The sequence below is a fragment of the Chiloscyllium plagiosum genome, unplaced genomic scaffold (genome assembly GCF_037043375.1).
Source record: "Chiloscyllium plagiosum isolate Xiang-an unplaced genomic scaffold, Cpla_swu_hap1 HiC_scaffold_2, whole genome shotgun sequence".
Lineage (NCBI taxonomy): Eukaryota > Metazoa > Chordata > Chondrichthyes > Orectolobiformes > Hemiscylliidae > Chiloscyllium > Chiloscyllium plagiosum.
This window is the reverse complement of record NW_028270140.1, coordinates 36,777,166-36,800,775: the sequence shown is the minus strand read 5'-3', so window position 1 is coordinate 36,800,775 and position 23,610 is coordinate 36,777,166. Positions and strand designations below refer to the sequence as shown.

Genomic DNA, 23,610 nt, shown 5'->3' with positions numbered 1-23,610 from the left:
TGGAGGGAAGTAAGGGGGGAGGTGTGGACGCAAGTTTTGCATTTCTTGCGGTTGCAGGGGAAGATGCCGGGAGTGGAGTTTGGGTTGGTGGGGGGTGTGGACCTGACGAGGGAGTCACGGAGGGAGTGGTCTTTACGTAACACTGATAGGGGAGGGGAGGGAAATATATTCCTGGTGGTGTGGTCCATTTGGAGGTGGTGGGAATGACAGCAGATGGAGGTTGATGGGGTGGTAGGTGAGGACCAGTGGGGTTCTGTCCTGGTGGCGGTTGGAGGGGCGGGGCTCAAGGGCAGAGGAGCGGGAAGTGGAAGAGATGCGGTGGAGGGCATCGTCGACCACATCTGGGGGGAAATTGCAGTCCTTGAAGAAGGAGGCCTTCTGGGTTGTACGGATTTGGAACTGGTCCTCCTGGGAGCAGATGCGGCGGAGACGAAGGAATTGGAAATATGGGATGGCGTTTTTACAGGGGGCAGGGTGGGCGGAGGTGTAGTCTAGGTAGCTGTGGGAGTCGGTCGGTTTATAGTAAATGTCAGTGTTGATTCGGTCGCCCAAGATAGAAATGGAAAGGTCTAGGAAGGGGAGGGAGGAGTCTGAGACAGTCCAGGTGAATTTGAGGTCAGGGTGGAAGATGTTGGTAAAGTGGATGAACTGTTCAACCTCCTCATGGGAGCACGAGGCGGCGCCGATAGAGTCATCGATGTAGCGGAGGAAAAGGTGGGGGGGTGGTGCCAGTGTAGCTGCGGAAGATGGACTGTTCCACATATCGTAAGAAGAGGCAGGCATAGCTGGGGCTCATGCGGGTGCCCATGGCTACTCCTTTGGTTTGGAGGAAGTGGGAGGATTGGAAAGAAAAGTTGTTCAGGGTGAGGACCAATTCAGTCAGTCGAAGGAGGGTGTCAGTGGAAGGGTACTGGTTGGTTCGGTGGGAAAGGAAGAAGCGGAGGGCTTTGAGTCCTTAGTGATGGGGGATGGAGGTGTACAGGGACTGGATGTCCGTGGTGAAGATAAGGCGTTGGGGACCGGGGAAGCGAAAATCATGGAGGTGGTGGATGACGTGGGTGGTGTCCCGAACGCAAGTGGGGAGTTCTTGGACTAAGGGGGACAGGACTGTGTCGAGGTATACAGAGATGAGTTTGGTGGGGCAGGAGCAGGCCGAGACAAATGGGTCGGCCGGGGCAGTCAGGTTTGTGGATTTTGGGCAGGGGAAATGCTACAGATTGCTACATATGGTGCAACCCAAAAAGTTGTCAGAATTGGCACAGATCCCATGCATGCATCCCCACAGGTCATCAACATGCCTTAGGAAAACTCATTGCAAAAGGTGACCAACAGAAGTCAGCCCTGTTAAGTAAAATGGAGAGGCTCAGTTCTCTGGGAAAGAGGAAGACAACTCAGGAGGGTTGCAATGGGGAAGGAGAGGAGGATCAGAGATGTTTTGCATAAGGGTATGTTCTGAGGGAGAAGTATTTTAAACCTATCAAAGACATTTAGCTAACTAGGAGCCAGAGAAACTTGTAAATCAATTATCTGAAAATCAATATACAATTTGTAGTTTAAGACCAGAGAATCAACTGCCTGGTTAAAATGTTTACCTTTTTGTAGATGCAATTGAAACATTAGCTGTGACCATACCAGTCTATGGAGTTTAGGGTGATAAATATTTTGGTACAGTAATGTCTGTCAAATGTTTTGAAAAAAAAAAGAGGGTTTACTTATCTGTTCTCGTGCAAACTGAAATACTGTGGAAGCTAAAACATCTTGTGCTGTGGTTTAAGTGGGTTGATAATGAAAGCTATTGATCAATTCTCATGCTGCTTCTGTGCAAGTACAAATACCTAACTGCACAAATAGAGATGAGAATCACAACATGACTGCATCATCTAAGAGTTGATCTAAGATTCAAAAAGGAGTCCCTTTAAAAGATCAAGAGCACTCTGGTTGAAATAATTAGTAACAGTATTGCACCGTGCTCAAATAAGTGAGCTAAACCTTCACTTTTGGAAAGCACAAGTTTCATTTATCACTGGTATGGTGATCAGAGTATACTTTTCTGGGGACAGGGGTTTGAATCCCATCTTGGTAAAGGGAGGAATTTGATTTCCATGAAATCTGGACTTAAAGCTCTCTTAATAGTAGCCATGTGACCATTGCGGATTTGAAAAAAACAACTGGTTCATAAGTGTCTTTTAGAAAAATAAAAGAAACATCCTTACTCTGTCTGACCTACACAACTCCAGACTCGCGGTAACATAGCCAACTTTTAACTATTCTCTGAACAATAGTTATGGCTTTGCCAGCAACATCCCATGAACAAAATTACATTATTCCAATTATTCTTTAACAGAGACACGTATGGTTGGACAAAATAGAAAGGGCCTTGATGTATGCAATTACCATTCTTAAATTAACTGATGAGTAACACATTGAAGAATTAGACTGTAACTCCTCTTCTAGGCCCAGAATTTTGCTATGGAGGGCACCCCTTTAGAAATAATCCCAGCATACACCAGTGAGGGAGAAGCAATGTTTTGTGCAGGTGGGCAACAGCCCTGCAGATGTGTTAGAAGAGGTTATAAATGCACATTAAAGTGCATAAGGGGAAGCGCCCAGGCATTTTAAAACTCCTACCCTGCAAGTCTTTAGGAACTATGTCTCGATTGTTGCATTCCCTATCACCCACTGAACCCAGATAAGTTTTTAAATTCATACACAAGGATCATAAATCCCCACACTTCAGTTTTCTGCAGTCTTTCTCAGTTTTTAAATTATTCAAAGGTTTGCTATTTCTGTTGATAAATACGTGAAGGCTTCTAATACTAGATTATTGCTGTCAGCTTCATTTCAAATATCTTTGTTGCAACAAGGTGCCTGTCATTTCAGTTTTATTGAAAACTCCACATTGTTAAACCCCTTCAATTGGGGCTATGAATTCCAAAGCTTGATTATGACAAAAAAAAGCTGTACATGGATGAAGCATTTGTTCTTTTAAAGTTATTATGTAGTTAAAAGGAATGTAAATCTTAGGAAATGGTTTTATAAATTAGTGTCTTTTCCCCCAATATAGTGAGGACTGCAGTGAACAATTTAACAGCAAATTCTCTTCCCTGCATGAATCCCAAGGTATATCCATGGTACACACCTGGTCTGACTTGTGTGACTCTGTTGCCTTCTCAAATGGCCTAGAAAGGTAGTCAGTTCAAGGGCAAGGAGGGGGCAGGCAATAAATGCTGGCCAACTAGCAATGCCTATGCACTACAAGTGAATTTTTAAAAAAAGTTGGCATTATGTGCACAAGGGCACAGGCGGGTTGTGGATTGGCACTAAATTGAGATAGGAGAAAGTGAAGACTGCAGATGCTGTAGTTCAGAGTAGAGTGTGGGATGCTGGAAAAGCACAGGTCAGACAGCATTAGAACAGATGCTTTGGACATTTGTGCCCTTCATCAGTTTCTGATGAAGTTTCTCTAGCTGCTGCCATGCACAACTTCAGCAGTCCAATCAGTGACTAGAGAAATTAGAAGGAAAAGTTGAAAGGCTATTTTTTCCAAACTTCAACACATTGGCAATGTATGGAGTGCAGGCCTTTCATCTAGACACCACTAAGCCAGGCTACCTCCAAATCTGGAATTTGGGTCAGGCAATCCTGGACAGTGAATCTCACGCCTCATTTCCCAGTCAAAACTCTATATTCAGGCAACCATCTGAGTTCTTAGTGGGGTACACTCGATGTTGGGCACCCAGAGACAAAACCCAAGTGTCAGTTCCATTGCCTCAGCTGGAATGAGGACAGCCAAGCTTGTAATTTCACCTTTGTCCTCCAGAGGCCAGTGCTTTCTAAAAGCTTGTAGGTAAGTTTTAATAGGCCAAATGGGCAGACATAATTGCAATTATTAATAGATATTAAACCACACCCAGCCTGCATTGTGGAAATATTTAGCTCAGCATTAAGCCAAAGGCTGACCTTGGAGCCGGCAGGCTGTCTTATGAGACAAAACCATGGCTTTAAGAGGGATTTTTTTTTTAAAAAAAGGAAAGCATGTTTGAGGCAGAGATAACAAGCAGACTGCTCAAAGCCAATAAAGTAAACAGCTTGAAGCTTTGGGATATATACTTTTTTTAAAAAAAAAAGTGTTGGAGCAATAGAAGCAGTCTCTATATGGGGTCAAGCTCCCATGGAACCAGGATTGAGTTTTAGCTTTCTCTATTGTCTGGAGTCTTGAAGGTGGCTCTGGAAGCTTATTCCTTTGTTACAGCAAAAAGCTGGGTCCCTCTCCCTTCAAATTGCATGAGGTAATTTTACTGCACTTGCCTTTGCAAAGGAGGAGTTTGAGATGTTAATTGTTTCTGTTCCAATACAGTAATGTACATATTAATTTAACTTTTCAATAGTTACAGTTAAGCCAATTTTTTTGTTTTGTCTGTATTTTTACACTACTGTTGTTAAATAAAACACTATTTTAAAGTCAAGTAATTTGACCAATCGATTGTATCTGGAACACCACTTCATGCTTACCTTTAAAATAAAAGAGTTAGTCTAAAACCTATCTACTTAATATTTTGATGGGTTAGACTTGGTCCATAACACTCAAGGGAAAATTGGTTCGACTGGACTGGTAGTCACCAGAATTTAGGTGAACAAGAGGTAACCTGATTGAAATGTATAAGATTCTAATAGGGCTAAATTGACTAGACGTTTCCCTGGTTGGAGTCTAAAATCATTAGTAGCTGAGATAAGGAAACGTTTTCTTCAGTCAAAAAGAAAACCAGTAGCAAACTTGTGGAATATTCTGGAATAGAAGGCCATGGAGGCAGAGTCACTGAAATTAAGAAACAAAGGTAATCTTTGTCTTAAACTATGAAGATCGACACGACATCACAGGGCACGAAGGGAGAGCACGAGTATGACATTTAGGTAGAGAACCGGGCAGGTTCGAACGACCGGATGGCCCACCGCCGCCCCCGGCCGACGATGTCGGGGGCCTGCACCGCGGCTCCTGGTGTGAACACGGTCGGTATATCTAACACACACACACACACACACACACACACACACACACACGTAACCAAAAACTAAAAGCCAAAACCTTTTCTTGAATGGGAAATACCGCTCAGGCTTCAGCCTCTTCACAATGGGCTGGTTACTTCTGTTGTTGAGAAGGCAAACATGCAGTTCAGAATAAATTGAACAATTTTGTTTCCACTTTCAATCTGACTAAATAAATTTGGGATCAGATTCCTTTGCCCACGTCTCGTTCCTCAAGCTATAGACAGATGTCTACAGTCCCTTGTAAAAACTGCTAATTACCAAGACACTCCACATTGCTTTGATGATACTCATTTTGAAGAACCGTACTGGTATGATAAGCTAAATGGCCTAATGCACCATAACCATTCTGAGATTGTGATATAATAGTGTGACTTTCAGACGTGTTACTCAAAATCATGGTCTTCAATTTTCCAAGGTTATCATCAAGTACATATCAGGAAGTTATTTTAAGAATCTGGGGTTATAGAGAGGATTAAAGAGGACAAGCTCAAAATCCTGAGGAAGAAAAAAAAAATTGTCTGAGCAGCTACCCTAGATCTACACCAAATGCAAATCCACAATGGACTGGTTCAGCCTACGTAAGAGAATTGTCTGGCTTACCAATTTAAGATGTACCAGTCTAAATCTCGAAGGAACATGTACCACAATGATTCCAGGTTCTGTGCAATTAAAATTTAGCCTCCGAATCCACAGTGAATTTCTGCGAAAGCATCCAGCTAGTGGATATGAAGGGATGGGAGAAGCTGGATTCAGGGGGGGAAAAAAAAAGCTCTTTAAGATAAGAATTTAGCTCTTAAACATGAGCACCTCCCCTGAAGAGCAATGAACAGGTGCCTCTGTCCAGTACTGGATGATTTGCTTGACCAAAATGTTTTTTCACATCTATACATATAAAATGTAAAATAAATCAATGATCTGCAATAGTTGAACTCAAAACTGGTATACTTTCTCTTGGACAGGATATGCAGGACCAAATTTTTGCCCATCCTCTGCTGCTCTTAAAAAGGTGGCGTTGAGCTACCTGCGAATGGAAGTTGATGGAAATGATTTTCAAAAATCAATTTAAATTACTGTGGTTAACCTGTTGAAATAATCTAGATCAGCATACTGAGTTGCCTAACCAGCATGGATGCTGACCATGCTGCACCACATTAATTCAGAATACTTCTGAATTTCTCTACAAAGGAATTTTACAGCATTGGAACTATTTCAGTATGCACCTTTATCAACATTTATCAGCATGGGTTAACTGTTCTCTAAATCTGTCCAATCGGTGCATGAGGCACCACTTAAATTAGAGCAAGACTGGAAAAACAATGGGAAGCAGCATTTATTTTGTGAAGAGAATGGACATCCTGCTTTCTCTCACTTAGAAAGAGGAGTTCTGCTTTGAGGGGAGGGCAAGTCAATGGAAAGCTTTAATAGATGTGTGAGCCATTTGCTAGGTAAGGGGTTTTCTGGAATATGGAACAAAGGCAAGTGGAGTTGAGAATCAACCATCTAAAATGAAAACTGTGGAAGAGATTCAAGGGACTGTTGAATCTCTTATTTTTCTGTTCTCAATATAAGAACACCCACTATTCACTAGTAAGTGCTCACAATCATTATTAGTCTCCCAAAATAAAGCAGAAACAAATCAGATACGCTGATACTATAAAATTGGGCCTATTTAGGAATTGGCTCTTGGGATTAAAGTTAAAAAAAGTTCAGTAACTTGCACAATCTGAGCCTAGACCAGAGAGGACTATAATTTGTATTGCACCACACTATACACAGTACAACATGCCCTATGGCTAGATTGGGATTCAATGGCTCAATTAATACTGGCATAGATCTGAAGGCATGTTACCAAGCTTTTAGACAGTGAGTGGTACTCACTCCCTGCTTCTCTTCTTTCTTGTAAGCAGCAGTTTCAAGTTTGGCCTCATATTCAGCTTGCACTTGATCTCTTTTCCTAAGCACATTCTGAATAGGAAAAAAGGGAAAAACTGGCTTTGACTCTTGTTGGCAAAACTATGGTTGACACATCTAACAACCACCACCCACTATCTAAAATCAACATAAACAGCAGTTTTGTTAAGCTTCATGAAGTTTGATTTATCAAAGGAGTATTGTACATATTTGCACTTTAAGCTTCAGCACACATACAAATCGCACTCCAGATAAAATGTTGACAATTCAGAAATTATGCACTATGCTTCAACTGGCATCTAGAAGAACGCAAACGTGAATTGGACCATGCTTACAAAACTGTGCCAATGAGGAAAATATATTAATCTCTCACTTCAACATGCAAAATGACTAATTTGAAGCACTTTTGTGCATATATTACATACATTGTGATGCATATTCTAGTTGCAATGAGTACATTAATTACAAATTGCAAGAACAACTTATAGTCCATGATTAATACTGATGCTTCAGGATATCATTGAACACTAGCATGTCAAGTTACCATATTAAAGAAAATTTTGCATGAATTTTTTCATTTTATTATAGGTTTGGAAAGAACTTTTAAATGGAGAAATGCACGGCCTGCACACTGAAAGAGCCTAGATTTCTCTAGATGCTACAGCCTTTCAACTTTCAAATTTTGAATTCAATATACATTGATATTTCATAACTTGACCAGCAATATTAGTGTACCAGTAATTCAGAAGCAAATATTCCAGAGACAGGGGTTCAAATTCTACCAAGTTTAGTTTTTTAAAATGTCATATGAAATTGCCAATCAAATCAAATCAGCTCTAACTGAAGGGGTCTCACTGGCAATTTCAAAGACAAAATCTGTAGTGGGCAAAATGCCAGCAACGCACATCACAAACATGAAGATAAACAACATTACAATAATGAAGCTAAGAAACCTATTTCAAAGGTTTTCAAATATCAGTCACAAATAATTCTTACATCAGGTTTAAAAAAAGGGAGGCTGATAAAATCTCTTACCTTCATTGATTCTATATAGAGTACATATTCTCGAAGGACAGGAAGAAAGTCATCAGACATGTCCTCAGACAGATCTTCCAGGGCAATGCAGTTGCTGCCAACACAGTTTGATACCCCATTGAGGGGCTTGTTTAGTTCTTCTTCTATAGCAGACCAGGAGGAATAAATGGGCCCATATTCTCTAAGCTCCACTAAATATTCTGAATGATTAACAAAGTAAAATTTCAATTCAGATCTTGAATGTCAATAAAACTGTAAAATATAACATTTTCTGTTAAAAACCTTCTCTCCCCTATTCACCTCCTAATATTCCTTCAGATCTCTAGTTCTGAGAAAAGTTCATGCTGAAAAAAGTGCCAAAATTCCCTTTCACTGGAATGCCTCAGGTGTTCCATTTTTATTTCAGATTTCCAGCAACTGCAGTAGTGTGCCATCTTGGCTCAAATGTAGCACTCCTCAGTTAGGAGGGGTCATGGGTTAAAGCCCCAACCCAGTCTTGCCCAGCTAATCCAAGCCATTCAACACAGTATGAAGGGTATGTTACATTTTAGAATGCCACCATTTGTTCCATAAAGTAATATTATTACCAGAAGGGATTAATACTATACATTTGGAGTCCACTTTGCAATTTAGCTACCAGGTTGATTTGTAAGCAATATTATGTAGTATCGCAGAACGTCAAGACCAGTACATACTTAGGAAAATTCAAGTTAAAGATCAATCTCCACACTTTGGTATTGTAGTTGAGACAGTAGGCAGGGGAATAAAAACATCTGGAGGTGGCTGTTTGAACAAGCTGAGATTTGTTTTCACAGAGGAATCTTGATGACCTGGCATTCGATTATCTGAACATCAGATTATCTGGCAATATCACAATGTTCCAATGCTCGGTTAAACTACATTATCAGGCATTTGATTTACCGAATGAAATACTCTCTGCCCATGTCCTTTGGATAATCAAGGTTCCTCTGTATAGCTGGCTCATTGATTAATTTCCTTTGACCAATAATGCCTAGAGGGGTTGTACTACTGCAAGCAACTGGGATTGATTTTACAATTTGTTGCAATCAATTGAGACTGAAAAGCTTGGAAAACAGATCTTGTCTTCTGTGAAATTTACATTAGTATGCCACCCAGACCTGCTCCAACTTAGTCAACTGGACATTCCAGAAAAGTTCCTCATGTTGAACTGACTTTTGCTGAAAATGGCAAGAGAAACCCATTTTCGGAAATCAGTTCAAAACAAAAGTGCACCATAAATGTGTGAAGTACAAAGTCAAAAGTAGTTGACAATTTAGTTGACACTACAAAGATAAGATGAATTTTGGTTGACAGCACTCAAAGTTAAATAATGAGGCCTTCAAACATAAATGACCAAATGGCTAGCTTCCAAAACAGTCAAGATAATATCAAGTTAACTGGGCATCACAAGGACACCAAATAACAAATTCATTCCAAGTGAGAAGAGAAGTTAACAGTAAATCAGACCAATCTAGAGCAGAATGAGAAAATACATGTTGGTAACAGTTATGACTGAGCAGCCTGTGAACTAGGGAGTGCTAATTTGAGAGCGCCAATCACAAGAATTTGAACAAAGTTTGTGCGAAGATTTGTAGCTCGGGTGCTCGTTGTTGTGGTTCTGTTCGCCGAACTGAAAGTTTTTATTGCAAACGTTTCGTCCCCTGGTTAGGCGACATCATCAGTGCTTGGGAGCCTCCTGCGAAGCGCTTCTTTGATGTTTCCTCCGGTGTTTATAGTGGTCTGTCCCTGCCGCTTCCGGTTGTCAGTTTCAGCTGTCCGCTGTAGTGGTTGGTATATTGGGTCCAGGTCGATGTGTTTGTTGATGGAGTTTGTGGATGAATGCCATGCCTCTAGGAATTCCCTGGCTGTTCTCTGTCTGGCTTGCCCTATGATAGTAGTGTTGTCCCAGTCGAATTCATGTTGCTTGTTGTCTGCGTGTGTGGCTACTAATTTGAACAGTTAGAAAAACATTCTACCCTAAAGGAATTTCAAAAGACAGTGCTCAAGACTTTACATACAAGTTCCAAATGAGTGTATCAAGTACCTTACCTGCTTGTTCTTTGACTATCCTCTGGGCAATTCGGTCAATTGTCCCCAACTTCTGAGAAAACATGTCCAAGTAATCCCCCATAGCAGCAAACTCAACAGGCCGACTTCTTAGCTTGTAACCTCCAGTAACATATTTCACAGATTCACCCATCTTGGTAATAAAAGCTAGGCCTTGCTTTTTATAAGGATTCAGATCCTGCAGGAGTAAAACCACCCCCCCCCCCAAAAAAAAAAGTCACTTGCAAGTGGACAAAATTTCAAGTTTGTTTTTTACCTAGACCTAGAGGTAATTGGCAAAATATGTGAGGATGAGAAGAAAACAAATTTTAATAAACTGGAATGCATTATATGAAGGAACAATGGAAAATTTCAACAACATTTTAAAAAATAATTCATTTTTGAAGTGGAAGAATTTGCAAGTGTGTGGGGAAAATGGACAGGCAACAATTCTTTGAGAGCCAACACAAGCATAATGGGTTCAACAACCCCATTATGTTGTATAATTCTCTGCATCCAGACTGCAGCTGATCACTGGTTAATTCAGCCAAAATAAAAAAAAAATCACTAACTTTCTTCCCAACCAGTTCTAAAAGGTCTCCCCTTTACATGAAGGCTATGCCCTCCGGTCCTAGTCTCTCCTACCTATGGAAATATTTTCCCAACATCTATTGTCCAGGCCATTCAGTCTTATGTTTCAATTAGAATTCACCCTCATTCTAACCTCCATCAAGTATAGACCCAAAGCCCTCAAACGTTCTTCACGTTAAGCTTGTCATTCCTGGAACCATTCTCATGAACCTCCTTTGAGCATGCTCCAGGGCTTGTACATCCTTTGAGATATGGGGCCCAGAACTGCACACAATACTACAAATGAGGTCTGACAAGAGCCTGAAAGCCTCAGAAGTAAATCACTGCTTTCATATTCAAGTCCTCAAAACAAATGCCACCATTGCATTTGCCTTCCTAACCACTGACTCAACCTGCAAGTTTACCTTGAGAGAATTCCAGACTAGAACTCCCAAGTCTCCTTTCACTTCAGATTCCTGAACTTTCTCCCCATTTAGAAAATAGTCCATGCTTCTATTCCTCCTACCAAAATGCATGACCTCATACTTTCCCACATTTTACTGAGTGCCACTTGTTTGCCCCAATATGGATCCTTGCAGAATACCACTTGTCACCAGCTGCCATCCTGACAAGGACCCTTTTAGCCCCACTCTGCCAGACAAGCAAGCTTCTATCCAGGTCTTGCACCTTGCCTCCAACACAGGCCCTTACTTTACTCAGTGGCCTCCAATGTGGCACCTTGTCAAAGGCCATCTTGAAGTGCAGGTAGATAATATCTATTGGCTCTCCTTGGTCTAACCGAATTCTGGTAGATTTGTCAGGCATGACGTCCCCTTGATGAAACCATGCTGTCTTATTTTACCATACACGTCCAAGTATTCACAATGGATTCCAGGATCTTTCTCATAACCAAGATTAGGCTAATTGATCTGTAATTTATTGTCTTTTGCTTTACTCCCTTTTTAAAACAGGAGTGCCTGTTAGCGATTTTCCAATCCTGTCAAACCCTCCCTGACTCTAGCAATTCCAGTAAGATCACTAACACCTCCACTACATCTTCAGCTATTTCACTTAGAATGTTGGGGTATAGTCCATCTGGTGGTCCACGTGATTTATCCACCTTCAGGCCAGTTTTTCTGCACCTTCTCCTTGGTGAAGGCCACCATACTCAGCTCTGCCTGCTCACACTTTAATTTCTGGAATATTACTTGTGTCTTCCACCGTGAAGACTGACATCAAGTAAATATTCAGTTACTCAGCTATTTCCTTATTCCCCATTATCTCTCCAGCATAATTTTCCCAGTGGCCTAATGTCTCCTATTTGCCCTTTGTCTAAGGGAACTTAGTCTTCCTTTATATAACTGGCTAGCTTACCCCCATTTAATCTTCCCCCTCTTTGTTGCCCTCGACTGGTCTTTGCAAGCTTTCCATCCTCAGGTTTCCCACTGCCTTTTGCCACATCATAAGTTTTCTCTTTTGCTTTTATGTTAGTCCAGACTTCCCTCAACCACGGTTGCCTCATCCTCCCTGTACCATGCTTATTTTACCTCTGGATAAATTGGTCTCCTGAATTACTCCCAGAAACTCCTGCCATTGCTGTCCCGCTGTCTTTCCTACTAAACCCCTCTCCCAATTTTACCCAGCTCCTCCCTCATTACTTTTGTAGTTGCTTTTATTCAGTTGTAATACCATTACCTCCGATTCTACCTTCTCCCCCTCAAATTCGCAGAGTACATTCAACAACGACGACCACTGCCTCCTCAGGGTTCCTTCTGCTTAAGCTCTCAAAAAGTCTGCCTCATTGCTCAACACTAAATCCAGTACTGTCTCTTCCCTAGGGGACTCCACCACAAGCTGTTGACAAGATGGCTTTTTGGAGCACTGTACAAAGTCCTTTTTGGCAATCCACTAACCCAAGTTAGTCCCCAGTCCACCTACATATTTAAACCTCCCATGGTCACTGTACCTTTGCCTTTCCTACACATCTTTTCTATCTCCTGGCTTATCTTGCACCCCAGCTCCTTACTATTTAGAGGCCTGTGCATGGTTTTTCCCAAAAAAACCTTTGCAGCTCCTCAATTCTACACCATCTGACCCTATTTTGTTTTTTACTACTGATTTAATTTTATTTCTTACTAAGGAAACCCCACCCCTCTGTCCACCTGTTTATGTTTTCAATAGGATTTATATTCTCAAATATTCAGCTCCCAAACCAGATCCCCTTGCAGCCATGTTGTGATGGTCACCAAGTCATACTTGCCAATTTCAATCTGTGCCACAAGCTCATTTACATTATTCCTTATACTGCGTGCATTCAGATACAATATCTTCAGTTCTATGAATCACATGTCTCATTGTCATTTGTACATCCAGTGTGCTTGAAGTTTGATTACTAATGCTTTCTATACAATCTGTCCTGTACGTATCTGTGTTGGAGAATTTGATAACCTCTCCCAGGTTCTGCACTCTTCAGTCTTTAATTCAGGTTTTCTAATTTCTCCTATAACTGAGCCCTGCACCCCACCCCTCCATTTAGTTTAAAGCCTGTCTACAGCCCTAGTTATCAATTCATTAGGACTCTCGTCCCAACATGGCTCAGACTACCATCGCACTGGAACAGGTCCCTTCTTCCCCAGTATTAGTGGCAATGTCCCATGAATTTGAACCTACTTAATCTTACTGACCCTGTGCCAATTAGCTCATGGCTCAGGTAGTCATCCAGAGATTAGCTCCTTTTCGGTTCTGTTTTTTTTTTTTTTAAATTTAGCCCCTAGCTGTCCATACTCCCTTAGATAAAACTAGGGCACAGGTTCTGCTATGTCATTGATATCTACGTGGATTATGACCATTAGATCTTTACATTCCCACTCCAAGTTCCTCTGCGGCCCAGGGGAGATATCAGATTTGAGCAGCTTAACTTTGATCGTTACATTGTGATAAAGAAATGTTAAGATTAGTTTGTAAAATAGGAGCTCATACATAGGGAATAACATACTAACATGAATAGAAGATTGACTGGTTGAAAACACTATACATTAATTTTTTTATTACAGAATGTGAAGGGGTGTCCCACAGGAGTCTCAGCTTTTTCCAAATTTTCTCAATCTGGGGAGAGGGAAAGTAATTAAAATTTGCAAATGACAAATAGGAAGGTATCTGTAAAGATGACACAGGGAGGTGTAGATTGGTATGGATAGGTTGAGTGAGTGGACAAACATCTGGCAGACAGAATATTAAGTGGAAAAATGTAAAGTCACTCACTTTGACAGGAACAAAGTAGTGTGAGAACAACTGAAGAATTTTAGCAATTAAGGTAGTTAACAGAACGTTGGAGAAATTGAACAGGATGCTTTGATGCCAAGGCATACAAGATTAAAAATCACAACGCCAGGTTATAGTCCAACAGGTTTAATTGGAAGCACACTAGCTTTCGGAGCGTCGCTCCAAAAGCTAGTGTGCTTCCAATTAAACCTGTTGGACTATAACCTGTGGTGTGATTTTTAGACTTTGTACACTCCAGTCCAACACCGGCATCTCCGAATCAAGGCATACAAGGCAATGGACCAGTGCTGGAAACTGGGATTAAAACAGTTGATAGTTATTTTTGACTGACATGAATGTAATGAGCCAAAGAGCTTTTTTTTGCTGTGCTGTAGATCTATGATATTGATATTATGCTTCAGTTATACTTGGCATTAGTGAGACATCTCAAATTACTCAGTTTTGCCTCCTTGTACAACAAGGATGCAAATGTGTTAAGTGCATGTTAAGGAGATTGACACCTGGAATAAGCAGGTTGTCTTATGACTACAGTTTGGATGGGCTGGGTCTGTTTCAATTGGAATTCAGCAGAACGAGGGTGACTTAATTGAAACAAACAAGATTCAGAATCAGGACAAGGTGAAATTGGTTTAGGAATAGCAGACAGAATATTACTGCAGATGCTGGAATCTGTACTGAAAACAAAATACTGGAAATCACAGCAGGTCAGGCAGCACGCATGGAAAGAGAACAAGCTAACTAGATAATTCTTCAAAGCTGATGTCAAGTGTGGAGGGGACAGCATTTATGCTATTGTGCTGGGGAAGAAAGGATGTTGTTCATGTGGAGCAAGTGATCAGAATATCAGAACTGCAGAACAAAATGGTTTTTCCCTGTCTGGCAGTTAGACGCACAGTCTCACGGAAATTTTGGGGCAGGGGTAAGGAGGAGGATAGAGGACATGGTGACAAGAGAATACAACCAGTAAAAAACTTTAAAAAGGGAAGGAATGAGAGTGGATTCACATAATCTGAAGGTGCCAAACTATATTAAATCCACAAGGTTGGAAAGGGCTAGTTGTTCCTCCAGTTTGCGCAGTGATTCGCTGGAGCATTGCAGCATGCCAAGGACAGACAGTGGTCATGCAAGCAGGACACACTTAAAATAACAGGCAGCAAAGTCTGGGTCATGCTTGTGCACAGACCAGAGGCGTTTTGCAAAGCGGTCACCCAGTCTGCGTTTAGTTTATCTGATGTACAGTAAGCCACATTACTGTGCAACAAACAATACATAAGATTAGCGGAGATCAGGTGAAGCAGCATTTCACTTGTAAAGACAGTTTTAAGCCCTTGAATGTGAAGAGGCAGGTGTTGCATCTTCTGTGGTTAGATGAGAAGGTGCCATGGGAAGGGGTGTGATGTTGGCAGTCAAGTAATGGACTAGACCGTCCCATAGGGAACGATTCCTGCGAAATGCAGATGGAATGAGGTTTAAGATCTATTTGGTGGTGACATTCTGCTCAAGTTGTCTGAAATGGGAGAGAATGATCCTTTGAATATGGAGGCTGGTGGAAAGAGTGAGAATAAAGGGGAACCAATCAATCATTCTGTTGAGTGATGGGAAGGGGCAAGGGCAGAAGTAGAAGTAGTAGAGCAGATGCAGTTGCAGGCCCTATCAACCACAGTCGGTGGGAAACTACGTTCATGGAAGGAGGAAGCCATGTCAGCAGTACTAGTTTTGGAAGGTGGCATTCAAACAGATACAACATAGGCAAAAGGGACACCAAACATTTTGCAGGGACCATTTCCTCCGGTACACCCTTGGCCATTCCTCGACCACCAACACTAGCCCCCTTCCCATGTAACCACAAAAGGTGCAACACCTGCCCTTTACCTCCTCCCTGTTCACCATCCAAGGGCCTAAACACTCTTTCCAGGTGAAGCTGCATTTCACCTATACATCCTCCAATCTGATCTATTGCATTCACTGCATCCAATGTGGTCTACTTTAGATCAGAGAGAGAAAAAACAAAATGTAAACTAGGTAGCTACGAGGAACACCTCCAGTCAGTGTACAAGCAATGACCCCAACCTTCCCATAATCGGTCATTTAAACATAGCATCACTCGCGCATATCCACTTGTCTGTCCTCGGCATGCTACAATGTTCCAGCGAATTACAGCACAAGCTGGAGGAGCGACATCTTATCTTCATTGTTCGGTCATTCTCACATTCCAATCACTTAATGTGAACTATGAACACCCTTTCGCCCCCAGCACTATTGCATAAATGCTGTCCCCTCCACGCTTGGTCACCTTGAGTGTCATCTGGACTCTATAAACATTAGCTTGCTCATTATGGATGCTGCCTGACCCACTTATTTCCAGCATTTGTTTTAGGACCATCAAGCAATTGTTTAAAAATTAGGGGTGATCCTTTCAGGACAGGGCTAAAGGCAAATTCACCAAAATAGAAAACATTGGCACTATCACAGCAGTAAATGGGGGTAGAGTCTTTTTTTTGGTTTTCCAAAAAAAAAAGTCTCATTTGAATGGCAGAGCACATTCAAGAGGTAGAATGGCCTTTGTTTGCTCGAAAATTTGTATTTTTTACTTGCTTTAAGGGTTTTGTGGTCAAAGCAGAGGTCTGGCTATTAGGATTGCTTATATACTACATTTCCTTACATGGTCATCTCAAAATACTAGTCTACTGTATTCACACAGTTCAACCAGTTGGTGACTTACCACCTGGAGAGAAATTTGAAACAGGCTGATTAGTTTGGTCCTTGCAACAGGTTTTTTTTGCAAAAAAAGTTAAACATTTCAATGTAACGTCACTTAAACAGTTGAAAATGTAGATGTGTTTGAACCTATCAAGCTCTAAATTACATTCTTCCAAGACGATTGATTTACATTGCATTAACCCAACCAAGTAAAAATGTACCCATGTTTAAAAACTCCATACAGACTGTAACCAGAGGGTGGATCAAACCCAGGTCCCTGGCACTGAGGCAGTGATGGTAACCATTGAGCCACTGTGCTGCCCTGAAAAAAATTGAATTGATTTTTAACAAGTTTTTAAAACTGACATTTTTAGATTTTTAGGAATCATAGAACAGGAGGCCATGGGGAATGTGAGCACAGTTAATTGCAGAACAGCACAAGTGATAAGCCTTTTTGAAGTTTAACTTTTACAACAGAATCTGGAAGGCCAAGCATTGATGCCACCTTGTCAAAACAAAATGTACCACTGCAATCACAATGGCATCCAGCATTTGCATATTCTGTCCATATCTGCATGGGCTTCCTCCTGGTGCTCTGGTTGCCTCCCATAGTTCAAAGATGTGCAGGTTAGGTGGATTCTGGGACATTTAGCATGGCCAGTACCCACAACACAGGCTAGATGGATTGCCATGGGCAATGCTGGGGAGTTTGGGGGGGGGGGGGGGGGAAGAGAAAGAAGAGATGGGCAGGGTTGGTATTCAGAGGGTCACTGCAGACTCAATAGGCAGAATGGCCTGCTTCCACTGTAGGGATTCTGTAACTCACAATGAAATCTGAAAATATACTATTTTGTGGCACTTCTCCCTCATTTTTGAAATGCTCAAGGCCGCCATTATATAACACCCTACCTGTATATTAAAAAAGTTCATGTTGTGGCTCAAAAGCTGCATTACTGGATAGTAAAAATCAATAATCAATCTTGACATCCAACCCCACCCCTGCAAAAGTCATCTTTTAAAAACCAGCCCTGTTTCTGAAGACAGGGTCAAATTAGTGCTGATCTTGAAAGGTCATTCAACATTAATTCTTCACAAGCCTTCACAACTAATACTGACCCTTGGTGGGTGGGGGGGGGGGGTATAATTAGAATATACATTTTGATGCCAGATCAATATTGCATAATGCCTCAAACTGCAGATCAATGGATGAGAAAAAAATACTCTCAGCTTCGGAGACTTGTGCCAATCTTTTAATTACATAACTAGTACTAAATATTTTGTATTTAAGTTGCTATTTCATTTATTATCACATCACAGCCTAATCTTAATATTCCATTGCAACAAATTTCAACTCCTTCATACCATTTGATGATACAGGTTGAAAATTGCCATACCTTTACCGTTAGAAAAACGTTGAAGTGGTCATTGAAGGAAAGAACTGGATGATCTGCGATTCTTTTCAGAAACTTGTCTAGTGCTTTCCTTCTAGTTTCCACAAAGTCTTCGGAAAAGCGATCCACCACTCCCTTCACTACAAACTTTTCTGGAAGAGGCTGTACAAAAACAACAAAAGTCTCCAATTACTAATGTTGATAATTTTAGTTTTCTTCCCATTCTCAAGCTGCAAACGGGATTTTGTAATTCCAAGAAAGAGACACAAACTGCTATGAAAATGCTGTATTAGTCAAGCGATTGATCAGGTGGCCTAATGAAAAGGCAGACTTAGAGATGACCTATAAAAGGCTTCAAAATTGTCTAATGTTCAATAAGTCTCACAGAAATTACGTTTTTCAACTTGTGGAAGTAAACAAACACAAAATGCTATTAATGAGATAGCCATTAAAATCTAATAAGGAATCCAGTAGAACATGGATCTCATCACTTATGAATAGTAAAGAATAGGAAAGAACAGTTCAATGGTTATTTCAGTTAAAACCTAAATTCAGTGCAAATAATCCACATTTTAGTTGATTGTGAAGACAACAAACTATTCATTTTCTAAAATAAAGTTAACATTTTTTGTCCTATACTGTTTAATATGAGGGGTGACCTGAAATACAGTTTTATAAAATCATGAGGCATGGATAGGATAAATCGACAGTCTTTTCCCTGGGTGGGTGGGGGCGCGGGGGAGTTGGGGGTGGGGAGGAGTCATCCAGAACTAGAGGGCATAGGTTTAGGGAGAGGAGGGGGAAAGATATAAAAGAGACCCATGGGGCAACCTTTTTCACAGAGGGTGGTGAGAATAAGGAATGAGTTGCCAGAGAAAGTCATGGAGGCTGGTACAACTGCAACATTTAAAAGGCATCTGGATGGGTATATGAATGGGAAGGGTTTAGAGGGATATGGGCCAAGTACTGGAAATGGGACTAGATTGGTTTGGGATATCAGGTCGGCATGGACAAGTTGGACCAAAGGGTCTGTTTCTGTGCTGTACATGTCTATGACTCTATAACATGTGAAGTAGCAAGATTAGCAGAGAGTGAAGAGGAATCTAGTTGAATACATAATCAGGTAAAAGGAATAGAGGGATATGAGAATAGAGTAAATGGGAGTGAAGTGGAAGATGACTTATGCTTTCACAAATATCAACCTATTAGGTTCAATGGCCTTTTTCTGTCACGTAAAATTCGAAACAATTCTAGGTAATAGTGCAATTTAACATTCTCCCGCAAGTCATCATTTTTGAAAGGATACTGTTGGTTTATAAAGTACACAACATGACACCCACCAGTTCATTACTTAAGCCACAGGATATAGGGGCCAAGAGTTTACCAAGATTACATTGTTTTATGAAAACAGATACTAACCATGTAGATAGATTTGCACAACGGATACAGGATGCAGAATACACTATTTAAGTGGTGATAAATTAGGCTATACATAAAGAAACTAAAAGATTTTGCATGAGTCTGCTTATTACTAAGCCAAGACAGGGCCTAAACTTAAACATAGCATCATTTTTTAATGTTGGCTATGTAACAAATTCTGAAGGCATTTTAAAAGCAAAATAAAACCACAAGCAGAAATTAAGTCAGGTAATTAAAAAGTCAAACTGGTAGGTTTTAAAGCATGATTATTAAAAAGGAGAAGTGTGGAGTAGACGGAGAGATGAAGCAATGGCATTTATTTGCATGACAGAGCAATAATGTGCTGTATTGCAATATTGCCGAAATTGACATTCTAGGTCATTGAGAATGCATGCTAAGTTATAGGATTAAAAAAGATTTATTGTCCTTTGAACTGTGCATTACAATGTAAATAAATGCACAGGCAACAGAGTCAGCCATCTCACTTCACGTTTGCACCCAAATAAAAAAAGTGCAAAAAACTGTTCAAACGTTGTTGCAAATCCTTGAACTGGCCCTGTTGACTGTGTCTATGTGTGGGGATTGAAAGGAGAACAAATCATGGTCTCAAAAAAAAAAAGTGACTTCAGAAGAAAGTAAACATTTGTTTCAGCAGTCAGCTCATCGATTTCCAGCTGCTGCTAGGTTTGCACTCAATGTGCAAATATCACATCTGTGATTTACGAGGGTGGTTTATACATGACGACAGTGAGATTGCTATTAAGATAGTAGGGCTGAAACTGCCAGAAAGATTTGTTTCGAAATAAATTCAAGTGAAAGTATCAAGGCCCAACAATTCTAGGAGTGAAAATGACTCAAAACCTCTGCACACACTTTAAACTACTCTAGTGTTGCACAACTATAAACTGATTTACTGATGCCATTAGAATTGTGCCCCTGAGCTACAAGGAGGACAAAATCAGATTTATTTTGTATTGCCTTATAGCTTGGTCATAGAATCCCTTTCACATGCAAAGTGGCCATTCAGCTCATTGAGTCAGCACTGACCCTTTGAAGACATCCCTAGTCCCCCAAACTATCCCAGTTATCCCACATTTCCCATAGCTAACCCGTCTAGCCTGCACATCCCTTGACACATTCAAAATTAATCCAGTCCCATTTGCCAGACCTTGGCCTATATCTCTATCAACCCTGCTGCCATAGCAACATTTTTTGGGGGAGCGGGGAGGAGGAGAAGAGGGGGGATTGGGGTCACGTGAGAGGTATGTGCTTGTGTGGAAGCGAGTGGCATCCAGCCTGTCAATACACAGTCTGGAGTACAGCACTGAAGACAGGCTGAGGATTACAAAATACATTTTACAAATATTCCAGAAGTCTTTCACAAATCTGCATTATGTAGATTAGTGCAATTCCTTGGACCAATACAGCCAAATTTAAATTCAACACTGCATCCACAGTACTTTGCTTTTACTTAAACCCAGTTGAAAATCCGAGGATGAATGAATCTTGCTATTTGTATACTGCTTTACACAGTGTTTAAATACTTTTAATCCAGTTCTGATAGGCATAACTATTCAGAATAACACAACTTGCAGTAGATCTACAAAGACACATTGAGTCAAAAAGGGGATGTGTCTTATGTACAGCAGTGTGCTTCAGTTCTTTGTTATGCAGCTAAAAGCGTGACTGTATTTCTCCAACATAATCTTGGAGAGACTGGTCAATTGTTTCTCCCACAAACACCCTGACATCATCAAGTGTTTTCTTCACTCTTAGGGCAGAAGGCTACATCATCTTGGAGCAAGGTCAGCATGGATTATTAAGAAAGTAATGAACTTGAGGCATTCATTGGAAACTGAACGGATTTTAAATAAACAATAATTCTGAAAACTGGATTTAAACAAAAAAAAGAGGAAAACAGGGATTAGAATGCTTTTGCCTACTTACCGGGGGGGGGGGGGGGGGGGGGGGGGGGGGGGGAGTAATTGAAAGAATGAGCCAATATCTATAGAAGGTATATACTTGGCTTTCTTTCTGGAGTACGTTGTATACAATGGAGCTTAAAAAGAGAGACAGCATAGTCTCTCAAAAGATGCTTAACAATGACAGATTATAACCATCATAGGACAGTATGTGCCAGTCTATTACAAACATGTATGCCATGGTTCTCCATTAAAAGAATACTTCATAGGTAGTTTTCTGCAAAGTACTACTGCAGTGGCCCCATTGTTGAGATTAGACTAGTTCTGGCAACATTGTAATAGGTATCTCACTGATTGCCTATGAGCAAGATAGTCACATCTTTATTTTCCAACTCCCTTTTGGAAGAAAACACTGATATTCTATACCACATAGACGAAAAAACCTTAATGTTGAATTACCACCCTGAATGAGCACGTTTCAAATCAAACCAACAGAAGGGTAAACTACAACTCACCTTCAGTTATGTACCCAAAATAAACAGGGTGGAGGAAGAGAAATTTTTAAAATGGTACTGCACAAAAAAAAAGTGTAGGACATGCAGCTTGCTATACCACATCTCTTACATTAAGCGAATGTGCAGGTAGAAGTCAAGGATCAGGTTTGGTCTTTGTGTCATTCAAGCATTATTAATGAATGTTTCTTGGACAAAAGGGAAAAAAAAAGTTCTCTGTTCAAAACTGGATCTCTCAGGAGTTGTCAGTATCTTCGGGCAAGAGACTTACAGGATGCCAAAATCAAAAAGGAATATGCACCAACTTCAGATTTCCACGTCACTCCCATGTCGATTGCAGTTACTATGACAACACTAAAAATTGATGACGGATGATTTGGAGAGGAGAGGGAATGAAATGACAATTGAGCCAACATGGCATCAAGATCTTTGTCCAACGTATAAACACCAAACATCCCACAGAAATAAACCTGGACAATTATTTGGTACATACTGGAATAAGATGAGTCGGCTGCGATTCTTCCAGTTTAGTCCTCAACCAATCAAAATCTTGGTATCTACGTCGAACTGTGTACTCTGGTAAATCAAACTCATTTCTGGTGGTCTGTAAATAATCAAAGCTGTGAGTAACCAGGAAGCATCAGGCCAGAATGTCAATTTGCATTTGCAATGTGTTCAGACCCTCAGATTTTTGCATTTTTAAACAATAGTACACACAATTCCAACCCAGGAATTAATGTAAAAACCACCTTAAGAAAAAAAAACAACTTGGGATACATTATCCTGGGTCATCATGCTTCATATTTTGTCAATACACCTTAAAGGCAAATTAAAGTTTATTTTTCTGTTGAGAGGAATTTCAAAACACTCAGCTAATCAAAAATCAGTCCCATCCAGGATCAAAGTCCTATTTTTGGCAGAAGTACTTCGAATCAAGGTTGGTAGTCAGAATCAGGATGGAATATTTTACAGGTATGTTTGGTACTTTCCCCAGCCATGATCACTACACTTAAGAACAAAGGTATCAATGTAAATTTAACTTATTTTTCAAATATCAACACCAAGAATTCGGAATTAAAGACTTAGAGCTCTAAAGCCAAGTATAATTTCTTTCCATGCTTTAAATCCAATTTACACATTATACATATATTATAGCATTCATTTTATACTATTCCTAGTCACTTTAAATTCTAGTATTGCTGCAGTTGAGAAACCTATGCAACAGCACTTCAGGTCATACCGTTCAACCACAAAAAACTGCCACATATGGGCGATCTGGTAGCATAAGGCTTTTCTTCCAGCACAAGACACTGAACCCACAGCCTATGAACCTTTAGAGAAATGGCAGATTACAACATATCCCTCATCTATTTTATCTCCTACTACCCCTTTACTCCTGAAACCCTGCTGTCTATCTCATGTCCAGACACTAACCATGTCAAGGACTCTCAATGCATTGCAAGCAGCATGGTAAGGAGTCTCTATTATTTAAAAAAAACACTGAAAAAAAATTTTGCTAGAAATACTTAAATTTTTGCTCATACTTTTGTGCTAACTCTGTAGGTAATGTAAGTCTCCATTGCAGACACGTGTTTCTTTGGGTCATCGACTGTAACAAAGAGATCCTTGGTTTCACCATCCAGCTCATCATCCAGTTGTAACCTATTAAGGAGAGACGAGGAAGAAGCAGGACTTGATGTCTCCACTGGTGTCCCATTGGGTAACATTTGATCCTAAAAAGAGTGGATAAACAGT

General features: G+C 40.6%; 1 protein-coding gene across 10 annotated transcripts in view; it reads right to left on the bottom strand.

The window, feature by feature from the left end:
- Positions 1–23,610, bottom strand: part of snx30 (sorting nexin family member 30) — a 110,930-nt gene that overhangs the window by 53,481 nt on the left and 33,839 nt on the right. For 9 of the 10 annotated variants that reach the window (XR_015760087.1, XR_015760086.1, XM_087996221.1 and 6 more), the window contains exons 2-7: positions 23,400–23,588; positions 22,349–22,459; positions 18,006–18,164; positions 10,063–10,258; positions 7,993–8,192; positions 6,925–7,011 (exon numbers count right to left, since the gene is read on the bottom strand). Coding sequence is in view for 8 of the 10 variants with exons in the window: in XM_087996207.1 (XP_087852333.1) it covers positions 6,925–7,011; positions 7,993–8,192; positions 10,063–10,258; positions 18,006–18,164; positions 22,349–22,459; positions 23,400–23,588 (942 nt within the window). In the remaining 2 variants the exon portion in view is untranslated. Of the gene's footprint in view, positions 1–6,895; positions 7,012–7,992; positions 8,193–10,062; positions 10,259–18,005; positions 18,165–22,348; positions 22,460–23,399; positions 23,589–23,610 lie in introns of all 10 variants that reach the window. The other variant, XM_087996220.1, reaches the window with a different exon arrangement.